The 23,905-nt window shown below is 44.1% G+C and overlaps 1 protein-coding gene across 4 annotated transcripts; it reads right to left on the reverse strand.

Moving 5' to 3' along the window:
• Window positions 1-5,292: 5,292 nt before the first annotated feature.
• ARFGAP1 (ADP ribosylation factor GTPase activating protein 1) lies at window positions 5,293-23,303 on the reverse strand. Of its 4 annotated transcripts, none has more exons than XM_042832396.1 (15): window positions 23,259-23,303; window positions 23,049-23,170; window positions 22,350-22,493; window positions 20,700-20,763; window positions 19,975-20,084; window positions 19,015-19,186; window positions 18,796-18,896; window positions 18,070-18,159; window positions 17,393-17,489; window positions 16,152-16,208; window positions 15,788-15,820; window positions 12,979-13,035; window positions 11,232-11,291; window positions 10,057-10,133; window positions 5,293-9,621 (listed from the first exon to the last, which is right to left on the reverse strand). In XM_042832396.1, exons 4-15 carry the CDS (start codon window positions 20,757-20,759, stop codon window positions 9,273-9,275), a joined length of 1,263 nt encoding a protein of 420 aa, XP_042688330.1. In that variant the 5' UTR covers window positions 20,760-20,763; window positions 22,350-22,493; window positions 23,049-23,170; window positions 23,259-23,303; the 3' UTR covers window positions 5,293-9,272. The 4 variants fall into 4 exon arrangements, with proteins under 4 accessions (XP_042688330.1, XP_042688331.1, XP_042688332.1 ...); XM_042832397.1 differs by having other exon boundaries at window positions 22,307-22,493; XM_042832398.1 differs by lacking the exon at window positions 22,350-22,493 and having other exon boundaries at window positions 18,070-18,156; window positions 23,259-23,297.
• Between the last annotated feature and the right edge of the window lie 602 nt (window positions 23,304-23,905).

Below are 23,905 nucleotides of genomic sequence, written 5' to 3' on the forward strand. Positions count from 1 at the left end.
GGGGGGGGGGGGTTGTGCCCGCGGTGCGGCGGCCGGGATGGATGCGGGGAGGATGCCGGGTCCCGCTCCCCGCCCCTCCGAAGCCGGAGGAGGAGCGTTGCAGCAATCTGGTTTGCCGCTGCCCCGCGGTGCGGCTGGCACGGAGCTCTGCCGGCTGCGCGCTTCGGTTTGCGGCAGGACGGACAAAGCCGAGCAACGGCAGCAGTCCTTTCTTTGCTCTGCACCTTTCCTTTATTTGGTTCCAGATGGAGCATTCCCCAGCATAACTCACACCACGCGCCGGGATCTGGCTCCCAGCCCCTTACCTGGGTTTTTCCTTCTCACCTTCTGGAGAACAGGCTACGAGCAGCTTGGCTCCTTCTTCTTTGTAGCAACCATCATAGGAGTTTGGTGGGAGAGCTGAACCCAGGTCTGAGGCTCTGAGCACAAGAAGGATGCATTGCTGCTGGAGCGGGGCAGGAGGAAGGCACGGGGACGCTCAGAGGGCTGCAGCAGCTCTGCTGTGAAGGCAAGCCAAGAGCTGGGGGTGTTCAGCCAGGAGGAGGCTCCAGGAAGACTTCATTGCGACCTTTCAGTATTCAAAAGGAGCTTAGAAGAAGGAGGAGAGTGACTTTTTACATGGGCAGATAGTGATAAAGCAAGGTGGAATGGCTGAGAAGTCTTTAAGGCCCCTTCCAACCCAACCATTCTGTGATTCTATGAATAGAAGAGCTGACACTGACCAATCTGGGACTGCACCAAGGCCAAGCTGTTTGTCTGTGTGATGCTCCTGGCTCTGGCCAATACATCTGTCCCAGACACTCATTCCTGCCTCAGCTTCCACAGCCATTTCCATTACCTGAAATTTTTCTCTGTTTATCTTGCAGTGATAGCACCAAGTAAATAAGCAAAGGAACTGGGATGTGGAAGCTATCAGTGCCATCAGTTGCATGTGCAACTTATTTCCATTAGTGAGACCCAGAGTGCAAGCTGCTGGCTGGGGAAGAGGGCAGAACTCAGAAATGCAGAGGAGAGGAGAAAGGGGAAGGAAATTATATCAGCAAAGGGCATTCCAACTCAAAGCAGCAGTAAACTCTGTCCATCTCCCTTTCCTTAAGGGCCCACCTGCCTATTGTTTAAGTAGCAGGATGCTCCGTGCCCACAGCATCTTCATTACCTTTACTGACCCCTCTCCCACGAGCAAATCCCTAAGACGTTTCCCTTTTGTCACAGAGACCTATGAAGAGAGATTTCAGATGATGACACCTGGGCTGCCCCCCAACACAACCCTCCATCAGGTTTTCATCACTTCACACAACGACTTGTCACACTGCACCCATCCTTCATCCTGAGCAGAATGTGAGCTCTCTGCAGAGGGTCCCACCAGCAGCAGTGCCCCTATGCCAGCTCTGTGAGCACATTGCCTATTTTAGGAGAGGGCCAGGTTGGAAATTAGGAAGTGTTTCTTCTCTGAAAAGCACTGATGCATTGGCACAGCTGCCGAGGGGGTGGTGGGACCGCCATCCCTGGAGGAGTTCCAGAGCCATGGAGATGTGGCATTGAGGGATGTGGTGAGGTGAGGTTGGACTTGGGGATCTTAGAGGTCTTTTCCAACCTCAATGATTCTGTGATTCTATGATCTTCACCTCCCCAAGCAGACAGAGAGAAGGCAGAAGAAGATGCTTCTGCACATAGAGGTGGGGGCAGAGCGAGGATGCAAGATCTGACACGGGATGCAGGCGCCTGCAGCTGTGTTCCCCCAGCTCTGTGCTGACCAAGGAGCAGAACAAGCTCCAGCCACAGCACTGCTGCCCAAGGCAAACAGCAGCATTCAGGGCTGCACCAACAACAGTGCTTCTATCCCAGCCCTCTCAGACATCCTCTCACCCAAGTGTGGGGGAACACAGGCTGCCCTTGTGTGCCTTGTGCAGGCTCAACCCACAGCCCAGTGCCACACCGAAGCACTGCTGCCAGTGAGCAAATAGCCCAGCCTGAAGGAGCAGCTGCTGCCCATTAGCACAGCAGTTCCAATGTCACACCCTTCTGATTTCACAGCCCCAAGGGTCACCAACTCAGGTGCTGTTAAACTTACTGCATTGATCCCCACTGACTTGGATTCAGTTTAGCAAAAAGGGGATTCACAGCCAAAAGGTCCAACAGAGGCTGAGAGGTTTGGACACATGTATCACTTTCTGCTGGTGGAACATGAGCCCACTGGTCAACAGTTTCTTATTAGGCAGTTATAAATCTAAGCTGGAGATTTCACGTCATCAAGTGTCCTTTGTTTGGCTCCAGAAAACAAGTGAGGATATGTTAGGGCAAAAGATAGTGCTATTTTCCAGTGTAAAGACTGCTAACCCCAAGCAATGAAAGAAAGGAAAAGCAGACTGCTTGGCTTCAGAACAGCCACTGGAGGGATCTTTTTGGAGGGATCTTTTGAAATCGCAGCTCAGGGTTCTCCAAAAAGTACAAAGAATTGAATCCTGCCTTGCAAAAAAGAAAACAAGCAATACAATCCTACCAATAAGCCACCAAAACCAAGAAAGCAATGAAAAGAAACCTAAAATCATCCCACAGTTGCATTGCTTTACGGATCCACAGCCATAATGGAACATCAAACACCGACAGGTGTAACAAACTGATGAATGGTCTCATTAAAAATAAAGACAACAAAGCAAAACAAAACCAAAACCCACACAAATTAAAGCAGAGGACGACAGAAAAGCCACTCCTATGCAGCGCCACGTGGAACCTGCATCACCTCCACTTCCCCATTCCTCACCAGCTGCCAGAAGGAACCTTACAACTTCAGTAGCCCTTAACTTTCACCCTCCAGCACCAGTGCTGGGTATGAGGATTCAGAGCAGGTCTGACAGGTTTGGCTCTGCTGCTCACCTTTGGGTGAGGCTGTCATTGCTGCGCTAAGCTGGGAACTGCAGAGCACAGTGATAGGGACACGAACCCACCTGGTCCCTCCTTGGGGTCAGAGGGATGCGTGCCACGAATGCTTAGCACAGGGTGAAAGGTGGGACAGGATGGGAGAGCAGCTAAGCAGACACAGCAGAACCAAACATCACCCTGCACTCAGCTGCTCAGCGCTCCCTTACAGCCAGGTTCCTTCTGCAGCCAGGCATGGGGACGCAATTCCCTCTAGAGGAAGAAAGGGGAAGTAAGCATCCCTTCGACCTGCGCTGAGCTATCAGAGCAGCTGAGCCATCAGAGCAGCTGAGCCCATTGCCCTTCTGTGATCCATTCCGCTCTCCATTGCGAGGTCTGTGGCCAACCCAGAGATGCATCACAGCGTGGGCAACAAGTTTAGGTCTCCCCAGTGGTTTTAGGTTCAGACTTTATTCTTGCCTGCACTGCGGAGCCTATGTTGAGTGGCGAAGTCCTGGTGAGGATTAAATTTGCCATTTAAGCGCAGTGCATTGCAGCTGGGTACAGGGAATTGCTGCAGTCAGCAATGGTTTAGCATTAAACGTGGAGGTTGGTGGCCCTGCATGTGGCAGGGGGGTTGGAGGTTCATGATCCTTGAGGTCCCTTCCAACCCTGGCCATTCTGTGATTCTGTGAAATCTGTGAGCAGAGTTAAAGGGGCAAATCCGGCAGGAAGGGCAACAAGCTGACGTGCATTGAGCACAGGTTGCTGTGAAGAAGTGAATTTCTATTTCAGCATTGATCACAACATCCCACATACAGCCTGGCACATTAACTGACATATGTATCAGACTTTCATGGCAGGAGTGCAGAAAATATTGTACACACAAGAGAGTTTGGGTCCACGTAGTCACAACTGAACATTCACTGGAGGTAACTTTAGCAATCCTGCTGTTATTAAGCAGTGGTACTTCAATCAGAAGTGGGCCAATTTTATGCTTTTTTTTTTTCCCTGGAGAGACACACTCCAGCCTTCCCGTGTTTCCTGGCAGGAGCTGATTTATTTCTTTACCTGCTGCAATGTTCTGCAGCTTCAGCAGGGCTGAGCAGCCCTCCGAGGGAGCGTGACTTGGCAGTGCTTAAAGGGAAATACAAGGGGGGGGGGGGTGCAAACTGCAAGGAGCTGATAGCACTGCATCCTCCTGCTTGAGCAGCAGCCACGCTACTGAGATACAAGGTTGGATCCATCACCCAAACAGAGCACCAGTGACTCACTCAGAGGAGGTGACTTTTCTTCCCCTGCACTGCTGATGGGATGCAGCCTCTTGCAGAATAGCTGGAGCCAAAGCTCCAAAGCAACACGAGCAATGAGTGTTGGCCTATGTGTGAGCCAGTGACTAACAGATGATGGACAAAGGTGCTGCAGTTAGGTTGGATCGTTAGGTTTTACTATGGGACAGCTCTGCTTCACTTCTCCTTATAAAAGACTTTTTGTTTCACCCACCAGCCCCATCCTGCTCAGAGCAAGTACTGATGCTTTTTGTGGCATCCACATGCTTTCAGAACCCCCTGTGCAGCCAGCACATCCCACTGCTCACAGCAATCACAGTGGGAAGCTCTGCATCCCACACACAGAGAGCACTGCAACAGGAACAGACGCAGCACATCGCTGGGATGGTGATAATGCAGCCACCCAACCCACTGCCCACTTTTCTGAGGGAAAGCCAATGCAATTCCTCCCACAAGTCAGCAGGATTGGATCCTTCTGCCATTTACATAAAGCTCAGGGCACAAAGCACAGAGACACCCCCATGGCTGGCTGCTTAATGGAGGGGACTGGAATCTGAATGTGAAGCATCGCCACCAGCTGCAGGATGAGCCAGAGGAACCTGGCAGCTTGGGAAGACAGACTATAAGAACTACCTCTTCTCCTGCAGTGTGTTTGTAAGCAAGCTGTTAAAATAGTGCCTACAGAAGTACGTGCAACCACTCCAATTTGTATTTTGTAGCTCACTTTAAAGATGCACACAATGTTGTTATTAACTACTCCTAACACAACAAGTTCTTAAATTGTTCTTTAAAGTGAGACTGTGAAACCCCTACAGGACACAGATGAGGCACCTGTTGTGGTCTCTTACAGCAACACAGGCATCTTCCTTTGTCCTTCATCACCCACAGCAGAGAACGTGCAAAACACCGACACCATTACACTGCTAATGTCAGATATTCTGCTCCAAACAGACATACTGGCATTGACACAGTACTTTGCTTGCTTCTTAATTATGAAGTACCCTATTTTGAGTCCATTCTGTGTTGCTAACCACAGTAAGACCAGCTTCATTCAAAAGCCATGCAGTGACACTCATGGAAACCAATGACTTTTCCCAAGGTTTTCAAAAGCAATGGAAGTTTCCTGAAAAAGGGCTTCACACTGCTCTGCTCCATAGCTCTTTGCTTTATTATAATGCTCTTTAAAAGATGACACTGCAGTTCAAGTCCGGTATCACTCTACAGAACAATGAATAGGGTTCACTGAAATTGCCATTCCTGTGAACTTCACATGAAACACGTCAGGAAAATTAAAGATACAGCATTCCAGACTGACCAGGTTTCTGCTGGCCTCAATAATGAAAAATGGCTCTACAATGAGAGATCACCGTGAACCGTTACAATCAAACTCTAATGATGTGCATCATCGTGTTTCTTGATTTCTGTTTAAGTCACTGATTGCTCAATCCATCATTAATAGAATTTAGAATTGCCAAAGTAGAGGGAGAACTGAAATACCTTGGTTGGCTGTCAGCTATTTCCAAAGACCACTGTATCTTTAAATGTACCCTGGATTAAACAAGAAACGTTTTACCTACACTTAAGTTATTGCACAGATCATCACACTCATAAATACATGATGAACCCATGGAATGTTACATGTCTGCCTGGGAAAAGAAGCATAACCCTTCAGGTCTCAGCACCAGGAATAGCTGGCCAAGCACTTCTTGAACACACAGTGATTGTTAGGAGGCACCAAAACACAAGTGAAATGTTTGAAAGCAATCCCCAACTCTACGATGAGCCTCGCTTTCTGCCTGGGAACGCTCTCTTTGGAAGCAGCACTCAGCCTGAACGTCTCAATGCTTCTCTGATTTCAGGCTACCTGGCGGAATCCAACTGCTCTGTGTCTTCCAAAGTTAAAGCTGTGCAAAGGAAACTGCTATCCACCACTGCAATGTCTGGTTGTTCCAGCTGCAATTTCAGCCACCGCTGAAACTCCCCTGGCAGTTTGCTTGCATGACTCAGAAGTGTTAATAACTGATGTGGGATTGAAAGGAAAGTGATGTTCACCTATCAAAAAGGCTCATGATCAGGAGTGGGGAAAAAAAAAAAAAAAGAAGAGGAATTGAGGAAAGGAGGGGAATGTTAATGAACATTCCCTCTACACACAATAACTTCAAACAGCACAAGCTTCTGAATACACTCTTAAACAAAGAGTCCAATAAAACTGGAGCTGTGCAACAGAAAGTGTTCTCATTTCATCCTCTCTCCTTTGGAAGACATGACAAAATGCACAGATTCAAACAAGTCCCTAAAAAAATACCAATCTGTCCATCAAACCAAAGCCAGTCAGCACGTGAGATCTGTGGTTGCTGTTCCACCTTCTGCCATGACGTTGGCTTTTAGTTTCTTCCAGTGACACCTTTCTGGGTACTGTATCAAGAGAGATAATGCTCTGTCGTTGTCACCTGAACTGGAAGAAAAATTAATGCCCCAAAACCTTAGAGGGCTCTGGCCATTTACATTAATGTACAAAATACAATCTCAAAAATGCAGAAGTAAAACCAGAAAAGCAAACAAAAGGTTCATTCCAATCATAGCTACAAGAGAGATATAAATAAACCAGTTTTCTCCTAGGCAAAGCACACAGCTGAGAATGTATGCAAACGTCACACCACTGCTGACTGAAAACACTAAAATAAAGCTTATCCCACTACCAGCTATTTCAGGAGCTTGATGAAAAGAAACCACACCAAGTTTGTCCAGAGGAGGCTGATTCAGCTCTGCATCACTCCAGACAGACACCAGCAATGCAGTGCAGCAGATGCACTTTGCTAACGCTGCTGCAGGATGTCACAAGGACTGATCATCAGTCAGGGACACAGCAGGGGCTCCTTCACATACACTGCAGTGTGTGGCCCTCAAGGATGTGCATCACAGCCACGTACTGCACCACAGACAGGTGACAAGTAGGCAACAGAGGTAAATGAATAAAGAGACAGAGTTCTGCTTGACATGCAACTACGTGATAACAGAAGTATACGTGGAAGAGGAGAAGTAGAACAAAATCCCACAGGCAAGGCTGTAATCATCTGTCAATAGCAGCAACAGCAGCGCTGCAAACAGAGATCTCTCCTGTTCTCACCACCCCCCAAGGGGAAGCAGGCATGGCTCAGCCCAGATCTGGGTGCTGAGCAGCACCACGCACTGCGTGAGCTTCGGAGCATTGCCTCAGCAGAAGCAAAGGGGAAAAAGAAAAAAAGAAATGCAACCGTTGCAGGACGGGGCTAGAGAAGGCTGGGGAAATATTTCGTTCGTTAGCTGAAAAGTCATGCTAATAATACTACAGAATCAGGACAAATACCTGTATGGTATTTGCAAAGATTGTAAGCCTTTAATATCTGCTGCATTTGGGAGTGATTTGTAGGCCTCTTCCTTTTTCCCCTTTGCTTTTTAGCTGCTGGATATAATTTTTTGACTTATCAATATCACTACAGTCTGGAAAAAGTCTGTGATGAGCTTTTTTCCTCCTTGATGAGGGGGGGAAAAAAAAAAACCAAACACGAAATAAAAACATTTGAGGTAACTTCAGTAGCTTGAGTCAATCAAGATCCAGGTGTTGACCCACTGTTGCTCAAACAATTCATTACTTTTAAAAATAAAAGGCTTTTTGGGTAGGGATTAAGATCTGCAGGGTCCACAGTACAGAACTCCATGCTGCTGCCAAAGCATACTATGTAATGATGTCATGAATTAAAGTTTGATTGTTTTCAGGCAGTGTACATTTATGATCCACCACCTAAAATACAAACAAAAAGTACAATAATCTGTTAAAAGATCACAGGTCTTTTGTATACATTATGGTTCATGTAATGAGAAGCACCTTTGGGGGTTAAGACTGAGACAGAACTGGACCTTCTATCCCATTCCTTAATGCTGACAAGGAGTTCCTGAAGCTTCCAAAATTATATTCCTCTAACAGGATCCAGGAAGAAAACGTGGAGAAGTACATGACAGAGAGATACAGTTTGACATATTAAAGATTAATTTGGAAAACATCTGCTTAATCTGCTGCTTAATCTGCTTTAAAAGTTTCACTATTAAACATAGACATCTACTCATCCTGGAAGGCGCTCACTGCCAGACTCTCTCCTTGATGTACTCATATTTTCCATGCATTTTTTTCTTACTGGAATCTTTTCTTTTTTTCTTCCTAACTCATTTTGCTGCTTAGTTGCCAAACAGATGTCCAGAAGGCCATAAACAGCAGGAAGATCTCATTTTTGTCAGTATAGATAACATAGATAGATATAAGGAAAAAAGACTTAAGAAAAAACAAAACAGACCCTACAAAATACTCAGAGTGGGAGAAGGGTAAAGGCAAGGAAGGAGGATACACAGCACTGCATCACAGCCATGTAGGAGAGCTGCTCCTCCTGTTTGATGGGTTAAGAATTTACAGTGCACAAGGAGCCATTCTGAACATCCCTTGATAGCTCAGGCTGCCCAAATGATGAGTGGGAACAAATAATCATCTACCTCTAGAATCCTGATCTAAGGGGAGAAAATAACCTGGAAAAATCTAAAAATCTCACAAAGATTAAAAACAAAGCTCCAATAAAAAGTATCTTACAGACCAGTTTGAATTGCCAGACCTCGTCCTGTCACAGCAATCCATAAGGCATTTCAGCTGGATCTACTCAAGTGCAGCTTGCTCGTTGAAAGGCTGCCTTTTTCAAGATACAGCCTGTTCTTTATTTGTGTTAAACATCTCTGGTCATCTCAAATTATATGAAGACTGGATGAATACCTACGAGCTTACACATGCAAGAGTATGGCATTAAAACGTGCTTGTGTCTTTCAAATGGCTCTTAAAGTCAGTGTACCCAGCCTCAATAGTGCAAGGAGAACATATATCTCTCACTATCCATAAAGATGAGAGAATCATCTTCGCATAATAAAAGATTCAGACACTACTTGTTTTTTCTTCCTAAGTTGGGGCAGAAGGAAAACAAATGGAAAAAGCACAAAAAGTAACACATCAGTAAGGTCAACCAAAATACTCCAGATGTGTGTAAAACTTTCTCCTCTCCATGAGCCAGCGTGGTCTCCCTTCCCTAGCTGCACAAAACAGGGTTAACAGTTCTACCAGTCATCCCACTTATCATCAGCTGAAGATGCCTTTTTTGTTGCCTTAGGAGGTTTTTTGGCCTTGTTCTCCCCTCCTGTGTTTTCCCAGTTGGTTTCCCAGTTTTCCCAACTGTCGCTGTTACTGTTCTTGTTGTTGGAGACTGTTCCTGAGCCCCACACATCCCAGCTATCGGAGCTCTTCTTCTCTGTGGAATTGTCCACATAGGTCCAGCTCTCACTGCTTGGAGATTTATGAGCTTTTGGTGGGTCTGAGTTGCCAAAGGTCTCCCAGAAGCTTTGATCTACAGCACTGTTCTGGTAGCCCTCCCCTCCACTGTTCTGGTAGCTGCCTCCCTCAGCTGGTCTGTTATGGCAAGGTGGGGAAAAAGAGGAAGAGAGAAATAAATTAGTTGTCACAAACACAACAATAAACAGAAATGACCACAAGGGCAATGCTACCACCCTCTGCTGAAACAAAAACAGAAGGCAAAAGAATTAGATGCATTTCTCAGAGCAGCACTGGTTATTCTTCAAATATATTGCTAACTGTCTACAATACAAAGACATTGATGCATTTGGCATACAAGGTGCAGAGCACTACTTTGCTCTCAGACTGAGAACAACTTTATGGGCCCCTGAATTACATTAGAGAAGGGCTAATTTTTCCCCAAAGACAGAATAATTTATTCACTTAAAATATGTATATATATATATATCTGGTACTACTGCACTGCACAGAACACACAGGAAACAAAACAATATGTTTTAAAGAGACAGAACATAATAACAAGAGAAATACCTTTCAGAATGATCATCTGGTTTCCCAGAAAAGAAAGTGGTGACATCTCGCCATCCCTTACTCCCAACTCCCTGAACCTAGGCAGAAAGAACAGACTTCTCACCTGGACTGAGCCAACAGCAAAAGTCAGAACACATTCTCCCACTTGTTCAGATACAGATGACATGTCATGAAAAATTGCACTACACTGATTAATATTAACACTTTTGATGGGCAATTTCTAGTTGCTCTAAAGGAAACACGTTTGACAACCCCATGCTGCTGGATGATTTGAGGGGTACATGAAGTTCAGCGTTTTCATCCACTTAAGTAAGGGCTTTTGAACCATCTGCTAGAATTTCTTGACAAAAATGTTGGGATTACCTCTTATGTGAAATTACACTTAATGACAGCACTACTCTTTGGATGTTTCATGTGACTAGTATTGATATCTCTAATACTTTATACACTTCTCACTCATTCTCACTAGTATTATTCATGTGAATGGGACAAATGTTGAGTTCTAGAGCAAGTATGACTAAATTACCCCTTTCAGGGTTATTATTTTGAACAGGTATTGGGTTAGAAACACAAATTCTGAAGCAATGCCTATAGAAGCCACTATTCTAAGTCACAGACATGGAGGAGGAACCCCAGAATTCAGATTTCAAGTCGCCGGGCTTTAAGCAGAACAGGCAACACAAAACTTGTGTTATTCAAGTATTCCCAGCACTTTGGGTGCTGAGCTGTTATACAGTGCTTAGCAGACAAACAAATCCTCCTAAGTAACACTGACTGTGCAAGACTTCTGCCCCCAGCAGGCACAGAGAGCACTTACCACAAAACCAAGCAATGATTGCAAAAGAAGACAAAGAAAAAGGTACGCAGTGTTAGTAGGTTCAACCACATAAACATAACGCAAGCTGTCTCCATATTCTCCAGCAGAGGTTTTCCTTGTGTGTTTAGGACACAGGCTGTCTTACAGCCCTACAACGTGCCCTCAGTGAAGCCATTGAAAGGACTGCATCAAAACTGTAGAGCTCTTTTACCCAACAAGTACTGACCATTGGAAACTGCATTTCTATTCACCACAAGTAGAGACTAAAGATGTTTTGTGGTCACTCAAAGTGCTGTATAAGAATATGGAGACTGGCTTACTGCTTGGCCTCCTCCAAGAGAAGCAGGCCTCTCCATACCTTGCTGGCCAACTGTGATACCCCCACGGTGACCTCCTCAAAAATTTTCCCCTCTTTCACCTAATGAATCAAAGTATTGGTCGTTAGTCATCAAACAGAGCAATGCTGAAGCCTTAAAACAAGCTTTCTTGTGGTATTAACTAGCAACAAGAAATCAACGAGAACAAAAACCTGACCTGAATCACAGTAATCCTAAATCAAGGCTAACAAGTTTAAGAAAAGAACAATAATCCATTAAGATAATAGTAAGTCCATTGATCTCCAGTGGAACAAACCTCAGCCCTTTGAAATATGTTGAAATGTTGTATGGGCATACACAGAACCTGAGGAAAGCAGCATTACACTAACACTGAGCACTAAAAACAAAGACACCCCCCAACATTTTGCCCTAAAAATAACATCCCTAAGCTCTGTGAAAGAAACTGCGGATGATCTGGGGTAGGACAAAACCCAATTAGCATTTCAAACCACAGAAGAATCCGAGTAAAGAATGCTGAATTAATTAAATTGATGCAAAGGAATTCCTGTTGTTACTAAAATGTACTTTTCAGATTGGAGATTAACCCACATCCCAAAGCAGTGGCATCGCTTCTCTCTGGAAAGCAACACCAGGCTGCTTTATCAAAATCCCTACAGATGGGGGAAAGGCATGGAGGTAAATCGATCACCACGCTGCCACAAAAGACTTCAACATTTTGGAGCTGATCCAAACAAACACACGCCAAATGGGGAAGATGTAAAAGCACTGCTTTCTTTTTTTAACCAGAGAAAACAGGAAGGCAACGTTTGATGTGAGGTGAACCAAGGATGCCCTGCCTGCAGCAGGGAGTGCAACTTGATGATCCTTGAAGTCCCTTCCACCCCAGGCCACTCTATGACCCTAAAACTGGCACTGTCAGCTCTCACTAAGCATTCAGGAGGACTGCCTGCCTTGCTTTTTGGTATGGCCACTTCCTACGTTCACCCAGGTGCCTCTGTGTGCTTTCAAAGTGCCATTAGCTGTATGTTTCTGGTCAGTAATAATTGTAAGAAGAAAAACCTTCTTCACACTATGCTTCCACAAAACAGCACAAACAGAACAGCTCAGTGTTATTTTAGACTGAATTTTGCTGATGAATGCATGCAAAATTTGGTACTAACCACCAGAAGTTCCTGCACAAATACCAAGTAAAGGTTGCAAGATATATATTTTTTTAAATTTCTATTTGATAACCTGTCCCCATTCATGAGTACACACACACACACACACACACACACACTTTGCTCCAAACTTTATTGTCTCCAGTGAGACAGCAGAGGAACAACAGTGGCTTAAAGATGTTTGGTTGAATGTAAAAAATGCTGACATGCAGAGGAGGGAAAAGACTACCAACTTAACACCCACGGTTATTAGTATTTACAAAAATGATTTCTCTATCCATTTAAGGTGTATTTTTCTCTTAGCCCATGTTCCATTACTGAAACCATGAAATCTATACGAGAATATCTAACAATAAAGACTTTGACAGACTCTTGCGGACATAGAAAAGCATAGCAGGGAGAAATGCATTCAGTAACCCTCCTTGAGTGACTTACTAGCTCTGAGTTATTTGATGCTTCCCCTTCACTACTGAGCTTGTACAAGAAAAAAAAACCAACCCAACAGAAGGACACACTGACAGCTTGAGAAGTTGTGATAGAAGGATGCAATTGCTCTCTGAGTCATTGTGATCATATTCTGTAAGGAATTTACTAGTTCCAAAGTTACCTTTTCCTGTGCAGGTTTGAGAACATTTTCATTTAATGTCTGACCTAACTCTGATGCCTATTCAAAAGCAAAACAAAAACAAAGTCAGTCATGTTTTCCTTCAAACAAAAACAACAACAACAACACAGCCAACATTTTCGGCAGACTGGTTTCTCAGCAGTGTCACCAAAAATACATGAAGCCTTAAGCTTTGATTCGTAGAAGCAGAATGAGCTGAAAGCACACACAGTACAGTGCTGAGGAAAACCAAGATCACAGGCGTGTGGCAGAGGGTTGCTGGGGCTGCCCAGAGCCAAAGCAAAACCTGACCTCACAGCAGGAGCAGAAGCAATGGATTGACCAGCCTAAGGACAGGCCCTCTGCTGAGCTCTCAGCTGAGAATTTGGAAAAAAACCAACTTCATTCACTCTATTTTTTTTCCTGTTCTCCCCCAGTGACATCACATGTAGGATTACGTCTGTTCTGCTCATTTTTCACCAATTCTTCTGCCTCGCAGTGCTGCTGGTGCTGTCTGTTGGTAACAAGCCAATGGTTTCTAAGCCATACACAGGAGGCAACGTTGTGACAGAAGACTTCTACCATCTCTTTTCAGGCTGCAGGTAGGCAAGGAGAGGAAACAACACACTTCAGAACTTCTCTTACAGCCCAGAACAAGATCTATCCTTGTATAGGGCACCTTACAAAACTGCATGTGAGCCTGCAGCATAAGTCACAAAATGACAATTCTGACCAAGACATCAAGGTTTGCAAATGCTTCACACTGTCTGCACTGGAAGTGAAGCTAAGGAAGTGCTCAAATAAAAAACAGAGGGGATCAAATAGGATTCTTCAAATATGGCAGATCCCTATGATGGCACAAGAGCAGCCTGTCATACTGATGGATGTTACCTAACAGAAGGTGTAACAGACCAACAGTTCAGTCATGCTAAGTGAAGCTACTGTTTGTATCAGCATGAATTCTGATGTAAACCCACATTCTCAATCACACAATTTCATAAATACGGAAAAATGAGATTTGGGTTTGTTTCCTTTGAAACCACTATGTTTGCTACTGCTGATTTTGGATAGCACCACTTCTAACACTACATCAGTGTGTTTATTAAAGAGCCTGCCTTCAAACAGCACCCCAGGGTAGTTCCTTGAATACTGCATTCCTGGATCAGACATGCAAAAAGGAAATCCTGAAATTGGTTTTTATGGGGAGCATGGAAAGAAGCACAGAACGTTTTCTGAGCATAGAGAGCCCGGATATCTCTATCCATTTTAACCTGTTTTAGGTAGGCTTGAAGGAATGTTACCATACGAAACACACAACATTATTCTGAACAGATTTGACTGAAAGCACAAAAGAAAAGAAAAGAAGAAAAAAAAAAAAGACAGCTGAAGAGCAAATGCACATATTCAGCACGAACAGTGACAAGGAGTCCATGCACAAAAACATATGTGAGGGTGTTACCGGCTCTGGCTGCTGCTTGTAGCCCCAAAACTTTACCCAGACAGCAAAAGAGAAAGAGCAAGGAAGGCAGAAGAAGCAGCTTTTAGCAAAAATTTGGAAGCACTCTTTCAGGCAAGTTACGAAGTTACGTAGCACCAACCTCCACCAACCTCACATCTACTGACAAGACTGACAGTGCATACGTTTGGTCAAAGAACATCAAATGCACTTTTAATGAATCCACCAGTAAGATTGTTATGTCTGTTCTACAGAGGAATAGAGCACGTTTTGGGAAGCAAATGTAAGCTTCAATAACAAAGCTTAGGCTGTAGGGAGCCCCACTGCTGAGGTCCTTGTCAGTAGATGCGATGAGTTTGTACACTCTGCATTTTATTTACACGTGTTATAAAGGAAGAACAGTTTTCTGAAAGGGAAACTGCTGGCTGAAGTGAAAAAGGAAGACCTGCCAGACACTGCATTATTTTTTTTTTTTAGGTAAGCCAAACAGTAAATATTTCAAAGCTTCCAGGTATGAAGTTGGGCTGCTCTCACAGGACGTTTTTGTTCATTGTGAAAAATCACACACAAGCTTGTCTTGCTATGTGGAGCACTGCCATCCTACTGCACACGTCTCCTGCTCAAACACCTGCAGTTTCACATGTGTATGGCACAAGAGCAGCCCAGCCACGTGCCAGGTTAGTGCTGTGCATACAGGCAGTCACTGCTCCAAGTCAAATACCTTATATGAGGCTTATATTACACATGCAAGTCACTCAGAATGCTGGCACTTTTAAGAAGCCCCTCCTTTTACAGGTTTTTCTGTTCAAATTTAATTCTATTCTATGCAAATAGATCTTGCTTACATCACAGCTTTGCATAACTCAGGTCCAGCTGTCTCTGTTCTAACCATAGTATGAAAGAGAAAATATTTCTGGAATTTCCATCATTTTAAGTCAAATCAAATGAACTTAACAACAATATTAAGCAGTTCACATTTGCAATATCTTAATAAGATTTATGAATGGGTTGCTTCACATTAGATCACCTACAAAAGAAAACCACTTTAAGACAGACACTTAAACTTCACACAAATAAAATAGGAGTGTTTTCTGTCCACGGTCAAATTGAAGGATTTCATTCTGCTGCCTTTTGTATGCACCTGACAGTTACATGTACAGCAGATTACAATGGTCTGCTCTCTGTTTAATTTGATCACATTAACTGAGTGCAATTCCCATGGAAATAAGAGCTAGAACCTAAGAATTACTGTGCACCACGAAGATAAACACACAAGCCTGAATCAATTGGTAAGACAAATGCATGACAATGACTGACTTTTAAATGTCAGTAAGATCAAGCTTAATCTATGATCACCTTTTGACTTGCTTGAGATCCAAACCTGGTAGCCTGCAAAAAGAAGTAAGTTCAAATTTAAAAATCAAAGGTTTTATTTCCAGCAAACATATACATCTGAAATGCTGAGAGATCCCTGCCAAAACAAATGGAAAACTTAGAATTGAATTTACAAGAAATGACTGCTCAGGAACATGAGAGATACAGCAGATAGGAACATTCTCTGCCAATATTTCACACACCATAGGCAAAGAGATGCAACGAATGGGATTTAGTCTGTCTTGGTAATGCTTTTAGAGACAGATCACTATTAGAAGCCAGATCATGATGACAGAACCACTTCTAGTTCACAAGAATTACACTGAAATACACTGTGTTTACTTACACCCTCCTTAGCAGCCGAGGCAATCTTGCTTGCTCCAGTTGTAAAACTGCTCCACCCCTTTAAAAGAAAGCAAGAATGCACCAAGTTATTTGAATGCCAGTAACAGATGACAACCAAGTGTTCACTATTACATGCCAAATTAAGTCAAACTGTGCTCCAGCCTGTCCCATGGACATCAGAATCACCCACCAGTGACAGAAAAAATGGCAGTCTACCACTCAACTGTAAAATAGCAGTGAATCTCCATTACCTGTGGCAAAATGCTTCAGTGTGCAGAAACGTGAGTTTCAGCTGTTATTCTGTTAGAAATGGCTGTGTGAAAATAAGCATTCTAAGAAACCAGCTAAAGAAAGTGAAGGAGAATGATTCTAATCATATTTTTTTTTAAATAAATCCCACCAAAGTACAGATGTTTTGTTTAAAGAGTGGATATTGAGGTAACACATTACATTTTAGGCTTCCTCACTGGGTTGAATACACATAAATGCTTGAAAATCCCACTGTAATACGCATTCATGGTCAGAAGAGGGCATTTTAGTTGTGTTTCAATGACGTCATGTATTCCAATAACAGCTGACAGCTGCTTGGACAACACAGTGCCACCTCTTTTTTGCTGTCTAAGCACCTCTGCAATGTAATATAGATGTGGTTCCTAACTTTCACTCTCTAGCCTACAGTCTACAACTTAACTAGAAATACAGCTTCCGAGCACATTAACACAAGAGATTTCTATGTCCAAATCACATGACGACGCTCTACAGAAGACCACTGACCACTAACCCTGGTCAAAAACCTTACTACCTCTTGTCATGGTTTTGTGACTTTTGGTTTTTCGGTATTCCACATCATAACACCATGTGGGGCTCCAAAGTGACTCCAAATGCCAAATTTTGCCCTTCCCAGCTACTTTGCAGCATATGACAGCTGCTGACTTTACTCCATGTTTCCTTCCAGCAATCCAACTTTCACCATCTCTGCTTTACTCACGACAATGTACAGCCATATGCTGTTATGTTCTCATATATCCTCATTTCCTTATCTCTAAGAACTGATCTCAGATATGATGCTTCACTTTCCAAGCCCTCCAATATTTTTCTTGCACTGGGAACTGAACTGCTCTACATCTCCTTGTATCGACTTGCAGCCTTTAGTTTCCCTTGTCCATCTGCACTGCAATAACAGAGTTTGAAACAGAAGAAAATACTACTGCAGATCAAAGAAGTCTTTAAGTATTTTCTTACAGAGTACAGCGAAGACATGGCATTATTCAGGAAGTCATCCTCTTTTTTTGGAGGGGTTACTGTATTTCCAAACCCTACGTAGCGATTCTCTTGGCCACTACAATAAGAAAAGGGATAGACAGGATCTGTATTAGCAGACTGAAATAAAACAAATCACTAATCAAAAATAAAGCATAGAAGAATAATCATTTTGCAGATTTTAAAACACACTTGCAAGAAAAAGCCTGGTAGTGCTGACAGTATTACCAAAACACACCCAAATGTACCCAAAATGCACCCAAAATACAAACCCACCCTCTTAAGAGAAACTTAACACCAAAAAGGATCCACTGGTGAATCCTTGGTAATTAAGGCATCTCTTATGCAAAATAATGCCTACTTAATGATTCTCCAACAGATCACTCATACCAGACACTTAAGCAAACCATTACGAAGCAATATAAGAAAACAGGAGGAAGAAAGGAGAAGAATAGAATTACCTTTATAAATACCTCCAGACTAAAACACATTAGGATACTACACACACTAAGAATCACCTAATTTGGAGCCTACCACTGTAACATTTGGATGTAACTGTTCATTAGTATGGCCCAGTGAATCAGCATCACGACTGCACAGCTGCAGTGTAACATCCTGACTGCCAGGCACAAATACATAGTTAATAAATACTGCATTACCCTTGGTAGGAGTTGACATCATCATTTAACCAGTCTTCAAAAGCCTTGTCAGAAGAGGCAGTTGCGTTCTGAGAAGGTCCAGCAGAACTACTTCAACAAAAGATTTAAACAATGAAGCCATCCATAGCAAAAACCACTAGTTCAGCATTTTGTTGTGTATCATCACAAATCAGGTGTGAAATTGATTATTTCTTTGGTCTAGCACACAGGGAACTTTAATGTAACCACTAAAAGCCAATTTACAATTACTTTTTCAGTTAACTTGACTCCTTATTGCAAAAAAATAACAAACATATAGGCAAAGGCAGAAAAAAACTGCTATCTAGCTTTGATGCTCATTAGTAGTTAGGGCCATAAGGAAAAGCCTGTTTCTTTTTCTCTGGCACTCAATTGTGAACTGGAGCTGAACTGTAATTAAGGTAAAGCAGTGACACACATTGCATGACTGATACAATGAATCTCAGGTGCACTGCAAGTCAAAACAGACACAGGGCGTCTCGTTCTCCCCTCCTTCTCAACTGTCTTGGGTGCAATTCCTTAAGGTACAGCTGGAGGTGGGGGAAGGAGTTACAAGAACAGAAATTCTGCCTCCTCATATTCATAAACTTCAGCAAAATAAACATTTGTTCAGACAACACCATCAACAGAATAAAAGCAGCAGGCACTCAAACATCAGCAACAGCAGATTCAAAAGCTATACTGACAATAAATGACAACAGTGCATACCGATGGGTAGAAGAGAGAGACGTTTTAGGTTGAGGTGGTGTCCAGTTCCTGGCAGGAGAAGTTTCAAGGGACCACTCCTTGCCCTCAGCTACTGTAGCAACCTAAACGGGTAGGAAAACAATCAGAATTCCAGCTACAACTTTTCATGCTAGATAGGCACTGGTCCTATAAAGCAAGGACAAGTTGGCTTTCCACCTGGACACGCACAACAGAACTTACCTGATCTCTAAAAAGAGCTGCAGCTTTGCTGTTGTACTTCTCTTGCATTGACCAGCAGGGATCATAGTCATCCTGAGACTCCAAAAACTCTCGAAATTTGCTGTTACCTCCAGCCTTCATTTTCTCCAGCTCAATATCTTTCCATTTGTCCATAGTTACAGAACGCACAAAACTGAAAATCAGGTTAAAAAATAATATAAAATCAATGCTTGCTTTAACTTCCTGATACATCAGCAGGGATAAAAAAAAAAAAAGGATGGGGGTACAGAAATGTTAATAAATACTCTCAAAGCAAGGAAAGAAAGAGTGTCTTAAGAAGGTGGTCAAATCCTCATTGAAATAAACAAAAGATAAAGCACTGGCACTTAAAAAATGCTGTCAAGAGAAGGAAAGTGGCAGAAAAAGCAGCTTCCTCCAACGAGCCAGGAAACACAACATGCTGTATAGAAGAAAATTTCACTTGGAAGTTTTCCTTTCCCAACTACTTTCAATGTTACATTTGAGTGCCCTGCAAAGCACCTCCTGCCCCTGCTTCATGTTTCTGCTCATAATGACCACCAGGTATGACAACTCAACTGCCTAACACAGCCTGTGCTAACACCTACCATGACCTCATCTCAGAGCATTCATGACTGCAATGAAGACGCCAGCTCTGCCTTGGGCCATAAATCCTTGCTACTGTTCATTAAACTACATTAAAAAAAAGAAAGTTAAGGTCACAGCCTCCGTTTGGAGACACTGCTTTCTGGACCTGGGCACAACGTATCTGCACCAATGCAGCACAGATTCCAGCTAATGTCAAAGAAAGCAAAGAGAATAAAGCTCACTTTGGAGAGGAGCATAAAGCAGAAGTGCTGAAACTGAGATACCCTACACCCCTCCACCATCATCCTTTCTGTTCACAGCCATAACACCTCCCAAGGAAACCCAACTGAGTGCTTGTTTGCATGCAGGGCTGACCTGAGGTGGACCCCCAGGCCTCGGTGCTTTCCTGAGCACTCCAGACAGATCCAGATTCCATAAGTCACACTCACCCACTGGGGGTTAAACGCACCGCATTCAAAGCAGACCTGCAAGAGAGAAAGCAATCACCTCTAACTCATAACCAGGTTTCACCCACGTGGAAGTCCCCAAACCACAGCTCAAATAGTTGGGCCATGAAACTGTGTTGTGAAGGAATTAAGTTCAGCAGGGAAAGTTCTTTGTGCTGGAACCACCACCCCAAGAGCATCAGCTTCCCTTAAATGTTTATTTATGCTGAATGGAAAGCATTCACCTACCTGAGTTGTATTATAAAATGACCACGTACCAAACACCAGTAGGGAAAGACATAAACAAAAATGAAGCTGTCTATGGCATTTAAGGCAGCATTCTATCAAGCTATTTGAAATAGACAGTTTTAATTAAGTTATACCAAAGACATTGCTTGCTTGGACTCCAGGGTTTATAGCACTTAAAGCCCCTGAAAGCCTTCTGCCAAACACACAGCCACGTGTTACAATACATGTATGAATAAATGTTACTAGAAGTAATGTGAATACAAGAGATCCATATTTCTCTGCTACCATTAGTTAGACATACAGGTGCTACAAATAGGTTAGCTTGCACAGGCAGCAGCTGTACGTGGAGCAGACAGAAAGACAATTCAGCTCTGGGAATCAACAGCAGAATAAGAGTTTTCTCACATTGTTCTCATCTTGTGCTCTGACTTCCTTGAGAACTTTCCTCGTTCTTGGACTTGCCATGATTCTACAAAAGAACAAAAAAAGAAAAACCAACAAGATCTGAGTCATACTACAGAGCTGGATACCGATGTGATGCTCAGTACCACAAATGCATAACCTCGATGATAAAAAGCTAACAAACAACACCACGGAATCAACAGGGAATAAAGAAGACAGAAGAAGTATCCACGACTCTGCCTTTCCATTCACTTCGTACAGTGTGGGGAGTTTTAGTCATCCTACCTCATCTGTTGGAAAGCTGTAATTCAGCCACAGCTGAGCAGGCAAGGGAAGAGAAACAGAACTCCTCCTATGGCCACATCCTGCCAACCTGACACCCACTGGTGCCACCCGCTGCCCCTTCCAAAAGCACTACATGGTTCCATGGGGCCTTACACACAGAAATGCACCAACCAAAGCACAAAACGACACAGCCTCTGACAGTGAGGAGGCGCTGAACGCTGCTAAAAGAGCACTTGATGGGAAGACACAAAAAAAGATCCTCGTTTTACCAGAAGTACTGAGTTTCCTTATCAATTAAGTTCTGAGAAAATAACGCGATTATTGGACCCTTTTGCCCAAAAAAAGAATTTGAATTCCAGTGCAGACCAAATCACCTCACTCTGTTTTTCATGGCGCGTGAAATGCAGCTGCAGGGAGCAATGGCAAGCTACAGATACAATTCACACGAAGAAAGAGGAGTGACTCACTCACAGTATATAGCCTGGAAAAACCAAAGGACACAAAATGCTCATGACTGGAAAACTAAATATCAAAAGCATAAGATCCCACCAGTAAGAAAACTGACATTAAATCTGTATGAATGAGGCAATGTCAATTTATTGCTTCCCTGTGAATTCCAGCCACAGCAGTGCAACAGAACAGTGCAAATGCAATTACACACACCACCAGCTAAGACAACAGGGCTCAGAAGGAAATAAACCCAAAATACTATCTATTTGTTACAAAAGCAGAGGTTATCTGTGGCAGAACTCACTGGCTTTATGAAAAGCATCGATTCCTCTGTTAACATTTTGACAAGCACTTAATTCTGTGTAATTTAAGGGACAGTATATGAACCAGGCACCTTTTGTAGACCAAGCCAATGTCTGTACCACTCAAGTGATCACAGACTGCACAAGTTTCAAACCTTTGCCTCCCAGCTGACAGAGGATAGGATAAGGGGGAATGGTTTTAAACTGAGACAGGGAAGGTTAGATATTAGGAGGAAGTTTTTCACACAGAGGGAGTTGAGGCACTGGAACAGGTTGCCCAAGGAGGCTGTGGATGCCCCCTTCCTGGAGGGGCTCAAGGCCAGGCTGGATGTGGCTCTGGGCAGCCTGGGCTGCTGGTTGGTGACCTGCACATAGCAGGGGCTTGGAACTGGATGAGCATTGTGGTACTTTTCAACTCAGGCCGTTCAATGATTCTGTCATCGCTGCTTTTTTGTACAAAATCCTTTATCAAAAGACCTTTGGCCGACTGCAGATTGAACATATGTCCATGCTGGAGACAAGAGCTTCCCCCATGAAAATCATCCACAAAAGGAGTCCAGTACAGCTTCCCACCTTTCAAAAGTCAAGCTCCAAGCTTTGTAAGAACAGGAATCACCTTCAGAGCTGCCAAGCCTGCTTCCAGTTATATTCACCACAAACGGTAAGGGATCTCATTATCACAGGTTTCTCGAGCCACAGAAGCTGGCTGGGCACAAAGCCCCTCTGCAGCTTATTTCCAAGGAAGGACTGAGCTACATACCTGAAATGAATATTATTGTCATCTAATGCAGCAAACAAAGCGTACAGCTTAGGAATGTTTCCACTGATGGGTATAAATACCTTGGACTAGAGGTTGCAAGGTGGAAACATGCAGTTGCAGGCAGCTCAGCCTCGCATACTTATTTCCCAGCCAAACAGTTTGCTTCCAGAGCAATAATCACACAATGCACAACCTGGATTTCTATGCTAAGAATCTCCAGCATGCTAAAAAGTCGGTGTGAGCTGTAACAGGACCCTGTGGCATCGCTGAGGTTGAACGAGAGCTCCCGGATCCCCAACCCAGCACCACACCCAGTAACCACATCCCTGAGCGCCACATCTCCACGTCGGACACCTCCACAGACGGTGACCCCGTACCCAGGGCAGCCGCGCCACGCATCATTTGGAGATGCCCCCTAACGCCCAACCTGGCACAGCCCGACCCCCCGCCCGGCTCCAGCCTCCTGGCACAGACACCTCGCAGGCCGTGCCGGCTGATAAACGATGCCAACGGAGCAGCCGCCAGGGCGCTCCTCCAGCCTGCAGGGCTGCTCACCGAGCACCGCGCGGGGGACGCGGGGCGGACGGTTCCTCCACCGAGAGCCGCGAGCTGCACCGCGCGGATCCGAGGCGAGTCCGGGAGAACCGCTTCAGAACATGGCCAGCTTCCAGCCACCTCTGGGAAAGAAAAGCAGAGACAGATAGAGCAGAAGGGCTAAACGGCGCCCGGCAGGGCCCGAAAAGGAAGGAACGGAGCCGCACGTACCGGCACAGCACTGACGCGGCGGCCGCTCCGGTCCCGCCCGGCGCCGCACGGCGCAGCCGCCGCTCACGGCACGGACGGCGACGTTGCAGCGCCGCGAGGAATTGTGGGCGCCGGGTTAACCCGTTGTGTGCCGGGCGGGGGGAGGCGGTGAGACGTGGCGGGGTGAGCGGCGGCTGCGGGGGGAACCTGCGGTGGTGGGCAGTGAGATAGGAGGCAGAGTCCAGCGGGTGGGCATGGTGACGTGGGGAAGCGGGGGGGGCGAAATGGCAAAAGAGATGTTGGAAGAAATATTGGAAAACTTTTTTTTTTTTCTATTTTCCTCCCCTTTTTTCCCCTTTTTTTTTTTTTTTTTTTTTTTTCTTCTTTTTTCCTTTTTTATTTCTTTTTTCTTTTTTCTTTTTTTTTTCTTATTCTTTTATCTTTTATCGTCTTTTTTCTTTTACCTATTTCTTTTTTTTTCCCTTTTCCTTTTCTCCTTTTCCCTTTCTTTTTTTCCCTCTCTCTTTTCTCTTTTTCCTTTTTCTTCTCCCTTCTCCCTTCTTCCTTTCTTTTTTTTTCTTTTCTTTTTACTTTTTTTTTTTTCTTCCTGTTTTCTATGTTGTGTGAAGGTTGAATCTCTTTTGAATTAAAAACACTCATCAGAACCA

Source organism: Centrocercus urophasianus, unplaced genomic scaffold (assembly GCF_019232065.1).
Source record: "Centrocercus urophasianus isolate 14NV4802_14NV808 unplaced genomic scaffold, USGS_Curo_1.0 seq_38, whole genome shotgun sequence".
Taxonomy (NCBI): Eukaryota; Metazoa; Chordata; class Aves; order Galliformes; family Phasianidae; genus Centrocercus; species Centrocercus urophasianus.

Excerpts from the sequence above, each read along its gene's own strand:
- ARFGAP1 (XM_042832396.1), bottom strand. The coding sequence starts at position 20,759 with ATGGCAAGTCCAAGAACGAGGAAAGTTCTCAAGGAAGTCAGAGCACAA. Across the intron at positions 20,085-20,699 it reads GAGCACAAGATGAGAACAAT|GTCTGCTTTGAATGCGGTGC; the intron begins GTGAGAAAACTC and ends TCTCTCTTGCAG. Across the intron at positions 15,821-16,151 it reads CCTCGGCTGCTAAGGAGGGT|GCTACCAGGTTTGGATCTCA; the intron begins GTAAGTAAACAC and ends TTCTTTTTGCAG.